The sequence below is a fragment of the Coenobita brevimanus genome, chromosome 91 (genome assembly GCF_032717465.1).
Source record: "Coenobita brevimanus isolate Jiangsu-jjx chromosome 91, ASM3271746v2, whole genome shotgun sequence".
NCBI lineage: Eukaryota > Metazoa > Arthropoda > Malacostraca > Decapoda > Coenobitidae > Coenobita > Coenobita brevimanus.
The window spans coordinates 31,931,111-31,946,895 of NC_137044.1; the positions used below are offsets into that span (position 1 = coordinate 31,931,111).

The following is a 15,785-nucleotide window of genomic DNA, read 5'->3' on the forward strand; positions in this document are numbered from 1 at the left end:
CGCCCTGTCCTCCGCCATTTGCCTGCCCTTCCTATAGCTCACACATACCCTCCCTCATAATCCCTTCACTCCATCCCCCCATCTCATCTTTGGTCTCCTCCTCCTCTCCCCTTCATCACTCTTCTGATCAGTTATATTTCTCCATGCCATCCCTCCATCTTACCCTTGGTCTCCCTCTTCACATACACTCCCTCGCCACTCCTCACCACTACCACCTAAAGTTCTGGTCAACCATCCTATAGAACTTCAAGTTGAAGGGTCTGTAGAAGTCCCTGAGGGTGTTGAGGGTGGCCTGGGAGACTGTAGGGTGGTAGCGGCCCTTGGAAGAGCCTAGGCAATGGGGTCGCCCTGTCTTCTCCCTCATCACCAGGCACGGGAAGCCTTTGGTCACGTTGAAGAAGAAGTGCTTTTCCGTTGTCACGAATCAAATTCGCGACATTTTCCTTTTGTGAGAAGCCACAAACTCTTAGTGGAAAACTCACTGTGTATCGCTCAGTTAACTGTTTCTCTCTCCATTTCGGTGGTATACTTGTCAAAACATTCGTCACTGTTTCAAAAGTGACCGATCTAATGCACGTCACTAAGTGCTCTACTGAGGGATATTATTGTTTCTTTATTGTTCGCCCCTGCCTGCCTTGACCGTTGAAAAAAAATGCAGCCATAGCGCTCCCTTTCTTTCCCACGAGTTAGTCAAGTGTCTGTCGTGACGGAGTGAGGTACTGTGCTCCAGCAGTGAGAGAGGTCAGCTAGCACCCAGACTCCACAAGACTACAATTCTCCAGGCTCCCACCCTTCTTGGTGGTGATACACCACATTCATTGACCAGTATTTTCTTTTCGTTTTCCTAGACTTAAGAGTTCAGTTAAGTGTGCTGTTTCCTTACATGCTGGCCGGCTGCACTGCATGTTGTTTTTTTAGGCTTAAGAATTTAGCTTTTGAGGGAGTGAGTGAGTACGATCTCTTTATTTGAATTCATTTGAAGTGTAACGTTAAATTTATTTCTTTGTAATCAATAAATTTTAACAGTTCTTTTTCTTCAGCTTAATGTAATGTAAACTCGTGTTTCATTTCTCCACAATTAAGCTTATTTCCCTTATAGCTCCTAGCTTGCATAAACGTTTTGCCATTCATAACTGGTACTTAGGCCGGTCTTGTTGTATTAAGCTTAAAATCCGTTGTGCCTTCTAGGAGTTAAGCATCAGCAAGAACCTGATATCATTAATAGTATTAGTAATTTATTGTCAGGGGTGATGTAACTTTCTCCAGAGGCTAACAGTACTAATAATCAGCATTTGTGAGTAATTAGTCTCTGCTGTGTACTGTTGAGAAAGTTTGTAAATTCTCGTTCTAAGAAAATCGGCGAAGCAAGCCGGTATAAAGTAATCACTGCTTGATTTAGCAACACAATCATTGTCCCTGCTCTTCAATCTTATTGAACATATCCCTTAATAATTGTATTTATTTTAAAAACCCTGTGACAATTGGCGACCTCATTCCAGGATATTAACTCCTAGCTCTAAAGCTATTCTCGAGATAATACTCACTCGTTCATATTTAGGTATTTATCATTAAAGTTTATAGGCACAAGCTTACTGGTGTTTATCGTTAATTTAGCAAGTGAATGTTTGCTCTATTAATCCATAGAATACTTAACTTTAGTACTTTATTTTTGGTAATGCCAGACGATTTTATTCGCTCCTGGGTAGCCGCCGTACCCATTGCGTTAATTATTGAGTCTTCTCAGTCATTTGCAGTTTTGCTTTATTTTTGCCAGTTAACTAGATAAGACTGGTCACCACTAGCTTGTGTCTGTATTCTTTACTTGTGTTATTAGCATTCCTTTGCGAAGCAGCAGTCAGTACTCAGTTTCGGCTTGCTTAGTAAATTAGCGTCATGGCTACCACTGTATTTTTACAGGAAGCCAAAAAAGTGGGTCTTACAGACCCAACTGAAATTAAAGAGTACATACTCTCACGGCATAATCTGGACCAGCAGCGCGAGATTGATGCCTGTGAAGAGTGTAAGATACAGCGCGAACACGAGCGAGAACAGCGCGAACACGAACAAAAACAACGAGAACTCGACTTAGAACATGAGCAAGAACAGCGTGAGGAACGAGAGAACGTCAATACGAGTTACAACAACGTGAATATGAACGTGCCGAACGTGAGGCACGAGAAAAACATGAGCTTGAGGTTTTGAAGCTCAAGCGAGATTCCTTGGCTTCAGGCACATCTGCTGCAGCCAACCCAAGCTCCACTAGCACTCTTCCTACACATGTCCTGGCGACCCAACGCATCAAACTTCCTTCATACAAGGAAGGCAAGCGAATCGAGCCGTACATAGCTCGTTTTGAGGACATGGCAGACATGTATCAACTGGATGAGGCAGCTAAGCGGCTCCAATTTCTAAGTTTATTTGAGGGCCCTGCCCTCGATATTCTCCACAGAATTCGTGGAGACAATCTCACGTATGAGATGATGAAAGCTGCACTCATTAAGGCGTATGGTCTCACAGTAGACGACGCCAAAGTTCAGTTCATGCGAGCTCGTCTCCAAGACAAGGAGACAGCTGTTCAGTTCCTCGATCGTCTCACTGCTTACTTAAATGAATGGATGGAGAAAGATGAAACTCCTTCCACATGTGAGGGGATAATTGACCTTGTGCTGCGTACACAGCTAGAGAGGTCGTGGCCTGCTGAGCTCATAGCACGGCTTAAGATCTGCCAGGTGAAAGATGCCAGCCAAATGGCAGAAAAGGCTGACGCATTCTTTACTGCATACAGGTATCAAACTCTCAAGCAGCATACCTGGAACAGTAAAGCTGATAAATCTGGGAAACCGTCTCAGATTGAACCCCACCAACAAGGCCATTCTCAGAGTAATGGCCAAGGTCCAAAACCTCAGTGGAAGGACCAGGAGCAAAACACTCAGAAACCTGAGTGGAAGCAGTACAATAGGTACCCTAACCAGCAGCAGTATCAGCCACGCAACCGTCCGTCGGGACAATCCTTTTCACCACCAGCTCAAAAGAGGCAGGAAGCGAACGGAGCCTTCATTCCTCAGTAGCAGCACGGTGGTCACGTCCCTACCAGTGTGGGTACTCCCCCACAGTTCACTAGTTCCACAGTGACAGTGAACCCCCCTCCACAAATGGCCAATGTTCCATCTCCATAGGCGGTGAGTATGACCCCTCAAGTTTCTAAGTCACAAGGCACTATGTTTGCCGCAACAATTCAGCAGCCTCATGAGTGGCTAGCTGCTTCCTCCACAGGCCCTCCCACAGGTGACAGTACCTTCCTTGTTCAGCCAGGGTTTGTGGGAGGCCTACCTGTGAAGGTCCTGAGAGATAATGGATCCTCAGGTTGCTCTGTCAAGCAGAGTTTAGTTCGGCCTGAGCAGTACACAGGTCGACAGATCAATGCAAACCTTATTGATGGATCAGTGAGATTGTTCCCTGAGGCATGTATCCAGGTGGCATCTCCATTTTATACTGGTGCGACACTCGCAGTTGTCATGCCAGAACCTTTATTTGGCCTTATTATAGGTAACATTTTCGGTGTCAAGGATAGTTGCACCGAGGATGACGCTACTCAGACTTCGGCTACAGTAATACGAGCCATGACTGAGGCTCCAGATTGTGTCACCCCAGTGACCACTGAATCGCCGCAAGATCTGATGTGTAGCCAACTTGTTGTTCAAGAACAACATTCTGACCCGACACTTGCTGCCGTGCGGAACAAACAAAAGGGTCGAGTGATTAAGTATTCACGGGGAGGTCGAGCCAAGTTCCTTCGCAAACAAGGACGGCTCTACCGTGAGTCACGAACACCCGAGGGCGAGGTTCGACTGCAGTTTGTCGTTCCCGCCAAGTACCGCCTAGCAGTGTTACAATGGGGTCACTGTTCAGCCTCAGGAGGTCACATGGGCAAAAGGAAGACCCAGGGCCGTATCCGAGCTGACTTTTTCTGGCCAGGGATGGGACGAGACATAGATAGTTTTGTGTGTTCCTGCAGTGTGTGTCAAAGTAATACCACTAATCAGGGACATGTCCTTCCTGCGCCATTTGTAACCACACCTGTAATCTCTGAGTCAGTTGAGAGACAGGGTAGTGGTGAAGTGGGTGCAGACCTGACGTCTCGCCCATTGACCCCACAGGACACAGTATGTCCAGGGCCTGTACATACATATGTACCGTAAGCTAAGGTGCTGTTCCCTCACATGCTGGCTGGCTGTGCCGCATGTTGAGCAAGGTGGACGCCAGGTTAGAGCTCCCCCTAAACTCGGTGATGGAATGTTGTTAAGGTGCTGTTCCCTCACATGCTGGCCGGCTGTGCCGCATGTCAAGCGAGGTGGACGCCAGGTTAGAGTTCCCCCTAAACTGGGTGATGGGATGTTGTTATGGTGCTGTTCCCTCACATGCTGGCTGGCTGTGCCACATGTCGAGTGAGGTGGACGCCAGGTTAGAGTTCCCCCAAAACTGGGTGATGGAATGTTGTTAAGGTGCTGTACCCTCACATGCTGGCCGTCTGCGCCGCATGGTGAGCGAGGTGCATGCCAGGTAGAGCTTCCCCGCTAAGAACCCTTACGACTAAGTTTCCTAGTTAATAATGTATCTAATAAATTAATGGCGACCTCGAATGTTTGAACCTTAGGCTGTCAATCGTATTTTTCAGCTAGAGAGTACCTTTCATAGCATGTACTGACTGCTAGGCAGAGAGAGTAATTGTAATGTAATAAGAATTTTTGTCTCATTGACACTTTTGATGCTCCACCTTAATTGATTTTGCAGGTACAGCAATGGGTGTAGCAGTTTTGCTGTGCGGGCCAGCTGATCGTCTGCCGCACGCTGCCGCCTCTTCTTCTCTGCCTTCGTCGTCGCCATATTATCAATATTTACCATGTCATTTTACACGTAGGTACAGTTACACTACAATTGTCACACCTACACCGTGTATCACATACACCATGCTACACAACAATTAGTTGTCAGTGTAAATATAACGAATTTTCGCTCAGTTTGACCTGAGTACAGGATTTTCACCGTCATCACGGAGTTTTTTCCCTCAAGCTTGCCTCTATTAACGTAAATACTTTTTTTTTTTCCTCATTGGCGATAGTGATTTTCTCCTGTAGCAGGATAGCACACACACCACAGTGTGAATCTTGTGTGACTGAGTTAGGATTTATATGTATGCATATTTAAATCTTTTTTCTGAAGAAAGAAAGATTTGATTTTCATGGGGCATAATGTCACGAATCAAATTCGCGACATTTTCCTTTTGTGAGAAACCACGAACTATTAGTGGAAAACTCACTGTGTATCGCTCAGTTAACCGTTTCTCTCTCCATTTCGGTGGTATACTTGTCAAAACATTCGTCACTGTTTCAAAAGTGACAGATCTAATGCACGTCACTAAGTGCTCTACTGAGGGATATTATTGTTTCTTTATTGTTCGCCCCTGCCTGCCTCGACCGTTAAAAAAAATGCGGCCATAGCGCTCCCTTTCTTTCCCACAAGTTAGTCAAGTGTCTGTCGTGATGGAGTGAGGTACTGTGCTCCAGCAGTGAGAGAGGTCAGCTAGCACCCAGACTCCACTAGACTACAGTTCTCCAGGCTCCCACCCTTCTTGGTGATACACCACATTCATTGACCAGTATTTTCTTTTCGTTTTCCTAGACTTAAGAGTTTAGTTAAGTGTGCTGTTTCCTTACATGCTGGCCGCGCCGCATGTTGTTTTTTTAGGCATAAGAATTTAGTTTTTGAGTGAGTGAGTGAGTACGATCTCTTTATTTGAATTCATTTGAAGTGTAACGTTAAATTTATTTCTTTGTAATCAATAAATTTAACAGTTCTTTTTCTTGAGCTTAATGTAATGTAAACTCGTGTTTCATTTCTCCACAGTTAAGCTTATTTCCCTTATAGCTCCTAGCTTGCATAAACGTTTTGCCATTCATAACTGGTACTTAGGCCAGTCTTGTTGTATTAAGCTTAAAATCCGTTGTGCCTTCTAGGAGTTAAGCATCAGCAAGAACCTGATATCATTAATAGTATTAGTAATTTATTGTCAGGGGTGAAGTAACTTTCTCCAGAGGCTAACAGTACTACTAATCAGCATTTGTGAGTAATTAGTCTCTGCTGTGTACTGTTGAGAAAGTTTATAAATTCTCGTTCTGAGAAAATCGGCGAAGCAAGCCGGTATAAAGTAATTACTGCTTGATTTAGCAAGACAATCATTGTCCTTGCTCTTCAATCTTATTGAACATATCCCTTAATAATTGAATTTATTTTAAAAACCCCGTGACATCCGTGATGACCTTTCGTAGACCCAGAAATTCCTGTTGGGGAGATGGGTGGATGTTAGTTGTAGATAGGTAGATAGATTGAGTGATGGGTAGATAGGCAGATAGACTGATAGATAGATGAAGCGGATGATAGTAGGATAGTGTTTGTCTGGATACATGGATACGTACATTGAAACAGAGGATGGGTAAACTCTCTCTCTCTCTCTCTCTCTCTCTCTCTCTCTCTCTCTCTCTACTAGACACAGAAAGCATTTCGTTATCGTAAAGCACAAGTGCTCTTCCATTTTCACTTGGTGTAGTCTTAGGAATTCCTGTGAAAAAAGGAGAGCCAGCCAGTGACCAGATAGACAGACAGATAGATAGATGGATAGACAGATAGATAGATAGAGGAAGTGGATGAATAGACTAGCCTATGTATGGAATGATGGTGTGTTTTTCTGTGGATACTCTGCTCAGTCGAAGAGATGAGTGTTGCACAGAGCAGTGTTGTAATGAGTGTTGCAGAGAGCAGTGTTTGAATGAGGGTTGCAGAGAGCAGTGTTTGAATGAGTGTTGCAGAGAGCAGTGTTTGAATGAGTGTTGCAGAGACAAGTGTTGTAATGAGTGTTGCAGAGAGCAGTGTTGTAATGAGTGTTGCAGAGAGCAGTGTTTGAATGAGTGTTGCAGAGAGCAGTGTTTGAAGGAGTGTTGAAGAGGGCAGTGTTTGAATGAGTGTTGCAGAGAGCAGTGTTGTAATGAGTGTTGCAGAGAGCAGTGTTTGAATGAGTGTTGCAGAGAGCAGTGTTTGAATGATTGTTGCAGAGAGCAGTGTTGTAATGAGTGTTGCAGAGAGCAGTGTTGTAATGAGTGTTGCAGAGAGCGGTGTTTGAATGAGTGTTGCAGAGAGCAGTGTTTGAATGAGTGTTGCAGAGAGCAGTGTTTGAATGAGTGTTGCAGAGAGCAGTGTTTGAATGAGTGTTGCAGAGAGCAGTGTTTGAATGAGTGTTGCAGAGAGCAATGTTGTAATGAGTGTTGCAGAGAGCAGTGTTGTAATGAGTGTTGCAGAGAGCAGTGTTTGAATGACTGTTGCAGAGAGCAGTGTTTGAATGAGTGTTGCAGAGAGCAGTGTTTGAATGAGTGTTCCGGAGAGCAGTGTTTGAATGAGTATTGCAGAGAGCAGTGTTGTAATGAATGTTGCAGAGAGCAGTGTTGTAATGAGTGTTGCAGAGAGCAGTGTTGTAATGAGTGTTGCAGAGAGCAGTGTTGTAATGAGTGTTGCAGAGAGCAGTGTTGTAATGAGTGTTGCAGAGAGCAGTGTTGTAATGAGTGTTGCAGAGAGCAGTGTTTGAATGAGTGTTGCAGAGAGCAGTGTTTGAATGAGTGTTGCAGAGAGCAGTGTTTGAATGAGTGTTGCAGAGAGCAGTGTTTGAATGAGTGTTCCGGAGAGCAGTGTTTGAATGAGTATTGCAGAGAGCAGTGTTGTAATGAGTGTTGCAGAGAGCAGTGTTTGAATGAGTGCTGCAGAGAGCAGTGTTTGAATGAGTGTTGCAGAGAGCAGTGTTTGAATGGGTGTTGCAGAGAGCAGTGTTGTAATGAGTGTTGCAGAGAGCAGTGTTTTAATGAGTGTTGCAGAGAGCAGTGTCTGAATGCGTGTTGCAGAGAGCAGTGTTGTAATAAGTGATGCAGAGAGCAGTGTTTGAATGAGTGTTGCAGAGAGCAGTGTTTGAAGGAGTGGAAAAATCACAGTACCAAACTTACCATTGACAAAACAAAAGCCCAGTGACAGACGAAAAGTTTAATGGTGAATACTTTTGGAGACAATTGTTTACTCTCTCAATGGATTACTGGAGGGAGACTTAGACAGTGGCGCGTTTGTCTACAAGGAGTACACACACACACACACACACACACACACACACACACACACACACATCTAGTTACTGACAAAGAAGAGGGAGTTGCCATTTTAGGTCTGCTTATATATGTGTCTTGGATTTGCATGGGTAGATTGATAGACAGACAGATAGATAGTTGGATAGATAGATAGATAGATAGACAGATAGATAGATAAATAGATTCATTGATTGATTGGCTGATAGATAGATAGATAGATAGACAGATAGATAGATAGATAGACAGATGGATGGATGGACTAGTGAATAATACATAAGCTGTGTACAGGGTCGTCCATATATAGCGCTCCTCTTCCACTCCGCCAGGTGGTCTCTCGTGTGTTGTGGGGACGGCTTAGCGTTATCAATGTCTAACTTGAATATTTTGTTTAATATTTACTCCCACAGCTACACCCACGCCCACTCCAGCAGACTGAGCCGGCCCTGCAGTACATGACGTTACCAAAGATTCTAGTGTTTATGATGCCGGCTTCCCCTGGCCACTGCATAGGAGGCTTCGTAACGCCTGTGCCTTAGCGATTTATTTTGCCTGTTGCATCTTACTATTCTTTCATGTGTTGCTTATACACTGTGCTGTCCTTACATCCACATGGTTTACTACAGTAACACATAGGAGGATACTGGAACTGTCTCCCTCTGTCTGTATTTCCTACTTCCTATGATCTCCAGTCTTTCAAACTCAGTGTGTCCAGGCATCTCTAAATGAACGGATCTTCAATTTGGCTTTTTTTTTTTCTTTTTCTTTTTTTTCTTGGAAGGAATGGTTTTCTGGATCCTCGTCTTTGGTTTTTTCTTCCTTGCATTAAAAAAAAAAAAAGACTAAATCGCTAAGAAAAAGGAGTTACGAAACCCCAAATACCCGCTAACAAGACAACGCAAAGACTCGTCACAAGACACCACACACACACGGAATGAAATATTGATGAGGAAAAACTGCAGTACTTTCACCTTAACTTGGCACAGATTTTCATCCTTTTGTAACTTGATCCCTGTATATCAGTGGCCAAATATAGACAATTCAGTGGTTCTACATCCTTTCCATAGCACTTCTTCGTGACTAGCATCATACCCTAGTCTAAATATACTGCTACGACTCAACATTCAAGATGGAGACATGGCAATTTTAGGCCAAGTTAGAGTGAAAAGAGTATATTTCTTTCACCTTTGCTTGGCCCAAATTGTCGTTCTTTCTCAGCTTATTTATTTATCTATCTATCTATCTATTGCCAGACGCCTTAATCCCATAAGGGGTGGCCACAAACAAATCGCCTCCATGTCGCCCTGTACCCCATCATTTTACTGCCAAAATATTTATCTCAATGGCCAAAAAAGACGGGGCTATGATGCAATATTCTTCCATAGCACTTCTTTGTGACTAGCATCATACCGTAGTCTAAATATACTGCTACAACTCAACATTCAAGATGGAGAGCTGGCAATTTTAGGCCAAGTTAGAGTGAAAAGAGTATAGATAAGTAGCATGGATAGGATGGAGTGGAGGGTGGAAGTGTGGGTAAGGATAGGATGGAGTGGAGGGTGGAAGTGTGGGTAAGGATAGGATGGAGTGGAGGGTGAAAGTGTGGGTAAGGATAGGATGGATTGGAGGGTGGAAGTGTGGGTAAGGATAGGATGGAGTGGAGGGTGGAAGTGTGGGTAAGGATAGGATGGAGTGGAGGGTGGAAGTGTGGGTAAGGTTAGGATGGAGTGGAGGGTGGAAGTGTGGGTAAGGATAGGATGGAGTGGAGGGTGGAAGTGTGGGTAAGGATGGGATGGAGTGGGGGTGGAAGTGTGGGTAAGGATAGGATGGAATGGAGGGTGGAAGTGTGGGTAAGGATAGGATGGGGTGGAGGGTGGAAGTGTGGGTAAGGTCAGGATGGAGTGGAGGGTGGAAGTGTGGGTAAGGATAGGATGGAGTGGAGGGTGGAAGTGTGGGTAAGGATAGGATGGAGTGGAGGGTGGAAGTGTGGGTAAGGATAGGATGGAGTGGAGGGTGGAAGTGTGGGTAAGGATAGGATGGAGTGGACGGTGGAAGTGTGGGTAAGGATGGGATGGAGTGGGGGTGGAAGTGTGGGTAAGGATAGGATGGAATGGAGGGTGGAAGTGTGGGTAAGGATAGGATGGAGTGGAGGTTGGAAGTGTGGGTAAGGTTAGGATGGAGTGGAGGGTGGAAGTGTGGGTAAGGATAGGATGGAGTGGAGGGTGGAAGTGTGGGTAAGGATAGGATGGAGTGGAGGGTGGAAGTGTGGGTAAGGATAGGATGGAGTGGAGGGTGGAAGTGTGGGTAAGGATAGGATGGAGTGGAGGGTGGAAGTGTGGGTAAGGATAGGATGGAGTGGGGGTGGAAGTGTGGGTAAGGATAGGATGGAATGGAGGGTGGAAGTGTGGGTAAGGATAGGATGGAGTGGAGGGTGGAAGTGTGGGTAAGGATAGGATGGAATGGAGGGTGGAAGTGTGGGTAAGGATAGGGTGACAAAGACTGGATATGTACAGGAGGGTGGAATAGGGGAAGGAAGGACTGAAGATGTTAGGATACCTTTGAGAGAGAGAGAGAGAGAGAGAGAGAGTTGGAGCGTTGCCAGAGTTACATCATGGCGGGTTAGAATTGAGTTGTTGAGCTGAGCTGTTAAGGTAAAGAGAGAGAGAGAGAGAGAGAGAGAGAGAGAGAGAGAGAGAGAGAGAGAGATCAAACCCGATATTTTTTTTTACAAAGTTTTGAGAGGGGGTGAGGAGAAGAGGGGGGGAGGAGGAGCGAGAGGGAGAGAAAGGAGAGGGAAAGAGTGCAGAAAGAGAGGCAGGGAAACAATGAGGGAAAGAGAGATCAGGAAGAATTATAGGATAGAGAGAGAGAGAGAGAGAAAGAAAGAGAGAGAGAGACAGAGGCTCGGATTAGAGAAAGGAAGGTAAGGAACGAGAGGGAAGGAAGATGGAAGGCAGGAAGAAAAGGAGGGTTGAACGAAAGGAAGTATGGAACGAAGGAGAAGGTGGGAAGCCGAGAAGCAGGAGGACAGGAGAGAGGGTATGGAAGGAAGGAAGGAAGGAGCGTGAAGGAAGAAAGAAGGAAGGAGCGTGAGCGAGGGAAGAAGGAAGTGGGAAGGGAGAGTAAGGAAGAGCGGAGTCAATCGATTCGGTCCGTCTCATCCCAACCTAACCCACCTTATCCTAATCCCAACCTTACTTCTAACCTGACCTATCCTAACCTACCATAACCTCTCCTAACCTAAACCATCCTTAACATTTACCACAACATTAACCTCAGTCTTAACCTAACCTATCCCAGTCCACTCATAATTCAACCTTACCAAATTTAACTTTTACATCTTACCAAACCCAACTCACCTTTAGCCTTACCTTTAATTCTGTTGCTGAGAAGGTTTATAAAGACGGGCATAAAATCGTTTGCCGTAAATTGGGTTATGATATGAAGTTGTACATTTTCGGCCAGTACCGTATGTTAAAGCGTGTGTGTGTGTGTGTGTGTGTGTGTGTGTGTGTGTGTGTGTGTGTGTGTGTGTGTGTGTGTCGTAGCCCTTCTGTTGTGCGTAGTTGTTTATTTTTCTTAATGTTGATAATGATGATGATGATTGTGATGATGTTGTTGTTGTTGTTGTTGTTCCAGTCTCATGTGAACGTGAACCCAGTGGACTGCAGGCTGAAGCATCCCTTTACCCACAGCTCACCATCTTCCTTTAGGTGGATAGGGAGGGAGTCGAGGGACCTTTGTATAACCGAACAGTTTCACCTCCCAGTTATATCGGTGTTACCACGTGAGGGTTGTACGTAGCAAAATTAATAGGAAAATCACCTCACGTTAGCAATGAAACTCTGTCTCTCTGCTTATATTTCTATCTAGGAAAGAAACTCTATCTGTCTATCTATCTCGTAAGGGATGGCTACAGTTAAATCGCCTCGACGTTGCCCTGATCCTTGCCATATCATCTTTGGTTTCCTTCCTCCCCCACCTCCTCTCCCCCTCCATCTCACTCACACTCTTCTAGTTAGTCTCTCATTCTCCATCAACTCCACATGGCCAAATCATCTCAGAGTATTTCTTTTAACACTTTCAGTCACATCCACATCCACACCACAACGCTCCTTTACTTCCCCATTTGTCTGTCTGTCTCTCCACGTAACTCCACATGCTGCTCTCAGGCAACTCATTTCCCCAGCTCTCACTCTGACTTGTGTCCTGCCCAGGTCCACTTAACCAAGCTCAAAATTATACGTTAACCTAGCCCAGCCTAGCCCAAGTCCACCTAACCTAGCCTAGCCTTCCCCAAATCTACTGTACTTAACCTAGCCCATCCCAGCCCAGGTCCACTTAACCCTTAACCCTTAATCTAGCCCAGCCTCGCTCAAGTCCACTCAACCCAGCCCTAAATCAGACCAAACCAAATCAGATCAAGCTTACCCAAACTCAGCCACATCTACCCAAGGCCAGTGATATCACATGAGACTCACCCAGACCATTCAAATGTACTCAGACCTTACTATGTTACAACAGACTTGCCCAGACTTACCCAGATCTGCTCAGACTCACCCAGATCAACCCATAGTCACCCAACTCACCTAGATCAATTCATAGTCACCCAAAGTCACTCAAATCCACTCAAACTTACCCAGGTCAACAGTCATTCAAGCTCACCCAGTTCAAACAAATGTCACTCAGGCTCACCCAAATCAACCCATAGTCACCCGGACTCACCCACACCCAATCAAGCTCACTCTAATCAACCTATAGTCACTAAAACTCACCCAAGCTCACTAAAATTAACCCACAGTCACCCAGACATACCCACAATAACCATATGTACTCAAACTCATTCATATCTACCTAAACTAAGCCACATTCATCCAAAGGTACTCAGACTTACCCAGATTCACCCCTGTTCACCCAAACTAACCCACAGCCACACATCGGTAGAGAGGTGGCCTGCAGTCCTACCGAACCCAGGTTCAAATCCCTACTGGGGCAGGGAACAGTTTAAGGATTTGAATTTAATAAAAAACAGACTTTACTGATCTACCAGATGATCCGCTGACATGTAAAAATACCCCCGCTAATACTAATACATCAGTCCTGTATGAGATAGCCCTAGCATGTATTCAGTATGGACAGTGGGTGTTGGCGCCGAAGTGGTGACATGTAGAGATGCATGGTACGTAGGAGGACTGCTGGGCCTCGGGAGCAGGCTGTGAAGCCTATGCCCAGAGTCGGACACATAAAAAAAAAAAAAAAAAAAAAAAACTAGCCATGTGTACCCAAACATACTCAGATCTATCTATACTATACCTCTTTCACCTAAACTTGGCGCAGATTATCGTCCTTTTGCAACTTAGTTCGCGTAATTTAGTGGCAGAATAAGACAATGCAACGGCTATATATCCATTCCATAGCACTGCTTCGTGACTAGCATCATATTCTTGTGTTTATCCAGTGTTATAACAGCATTCAAGGTGGAGGATTGGCAGTTTTAGGCCAACTTAGAGTAAAAACAACAAATACCAGGTTTACTTAAATGGAGAATGAAAGACTGACTAAGAGGGTGTATGTAGGTGAAGTGGAGGCAGGGAGAGGGAGGGGAAGACCGAGGATGGAGTGTCGGGATGGAGTTGAGAGGTATATGAGGGAGGGGGAAGTGAGCTGGAGAAAGGGCAGTCAATGGTGGGTGACAGAGTGACTGGAGGCGTTTTGTCTGCGGCCACCCTTTGCGGGATTAGGGCGTTGGGCTATAGATAGGTAGATAGGCTTAAACGTACTCAGACTTACCCAAATTGAGCCTAAACTCACTTGAACCTTGCAGAGCTCAGCGGCTGGGTCCCGTACCAGGTTCTCCCCACTAACAACGTGTATGGACGCCCTGGGGAAGTAGTCCAACCATCGCTGTAGGTGTCTGGCGTACAACCCTCCGCTGATGGGCCCCCAGTCGGAGTTAACCAGACCCGGGGACGCCCTCACGAACGCCAGCTCCTCGAACGGACGCCGGGGCCTGTGCTTACTGCAGGAGAGAGACAGGCGAGGCGCTGTACGTGTTTAATATGGACATTTATTGGCAAACACTCTATCTGTCTATCTATTGCCAGACGCCTTAATCCCGTAATGGGTGCCCACAAACAAATCGCCTCCACGTGGCCCTGTCCCCCTCCATTTCAGTGCCCTGCTCCCAGCTAACACCCCTTCTCTCATATATCTCTCCAAAACACCCCTCCATCTCATCCTCGGCCTCCCCCTCCCTCTCCCCCCCTCCACCTCACTCACATACATTCTCTTTGTCAGTCTCTCACTCTCCATCCTCTCCACATGGCCAAATCACCGCAGTGTGTTTCTCCTAACGCTTCCTGTCACATCCACATCCACACCACAACGCTTCTTCACATCCTTTTTTGTCAGTCTGTCTCTCCATATGACTCCACAATAACATGCTCCTCTCAAATAACACAACACACTCACCACACTTAACACCCTCAACACACTCAACACCCTCAACACACTCAACACCCTCAACACACTCAACACACTCAACACCCCTGTTATTCAATGCCAGACCCATACAAGGCAGCTGGACACATAAAACTCATCACATCATCAAACAAACATCACAAGACTTTCCTCAGTAACATCCCACCTCTAGATCTGGGTTGGGTGGAATTAAGTGAGACGCTGTACGTTTTTAATATGGAAATTTATTAACAGACACTGAGCACCCCTGTTATTATATGCCAGACCCATACAAGGCAGCTGGACACATAGCAACAAACTCTCATCCCTTTTCTGTCCAACTGTCTAATGCAAGAGTTAACCGTTACTCCCAGTCCTTCATTTATGCAACAGGTCACCTCTGAAACTGTCTCCCTCTGTCTGTATTCCCTGCTTCCTATGGTCTCCAGTCTTTCAAACATAGTATGTCCAGGCATCTCGAATGAACGGATCTTGAATTTGGCTCTCTTTTGTATTGTTTTTGTTTTTGTTATATCTTGGAAGGAACGATTTGCGGGCTCCTGGCCTTTGGTTCCTTCTTCCTTGCATAAAAAAAAACTCATCACACCATCACACAAACATCACAAGACTTCCTTCAGCAACATCCCACCTCTATATCAGGGCTGGGTGGCATTACAGATGACACGTGCCCAGTTTGTATACTTGTCCCACACAGCATAACACACATATATTGATTCACTGCACGATACTCTATTTATCTATCTATCTATATACCTAAGCTGCTTCCCCCAAGGAAAAGGAGGTAGCCGAGACAGGACGACACACTCCCAATTTACTCATCCACTCAAACACATTCATTCGCATCTTAGCCCCAATACACCCCACACTAACACGCAGACACAACATCAGTGGTGTAGGGAAAATATGGGACGATCTTATTGAGGCAGCTGCTTACCTGCGGTCGACGGGTCTGCTAGGCCAAGCATGATCGAGGTAGAGGAACAACAACAGCAGCAGCTGGCTTCATTTTACTAGCCTATCTTCATTACACTCTTTTATCTTCGTATCATAGTTTTGCGTCCTTTAGCAACTTATGTCCCATAGTTCAGTGACAGAGTAAGACAATACTATGGCTCTGCTTCGTTTCCCTAG

General features: G+C 45.4%; 1 protein-coding gene across 1 annotated transcript in view; it reads right to left on the reverse strand.

The window, feature by feature from the left end:
- Nucleotides 1-208: 208 nt before the first annotated feature.
- LOC145411950 (heparan sulfate glucosamine 3-O-sulfotransferase 3A1-like) overlaps nt 209-15,785 on the reverse strand; it is a 63,794-nt gene continuing 48,217 nt past the window's right edge. The window contains exons 4-7 of the mRNA XM_080281919.1: nt 13,986-14,193; nt 6,306-6,338; nt 6,084-6,086; nt 209-406 (exon numbers count right to left, since the gene is read on the reverse strand). Of these exons, the coding sequence (XP_080138045.1) occupies nt 209-406; nt 6,084-6,086; nt 6,306-6,338; nt 13,986-14,193 (442 nt within the window). The remainder of the gene's footprint in view (nt 407-6,083; nt 6,087-6,305; nt 6,339-13,985; nt 14,194-15,785) is intronic.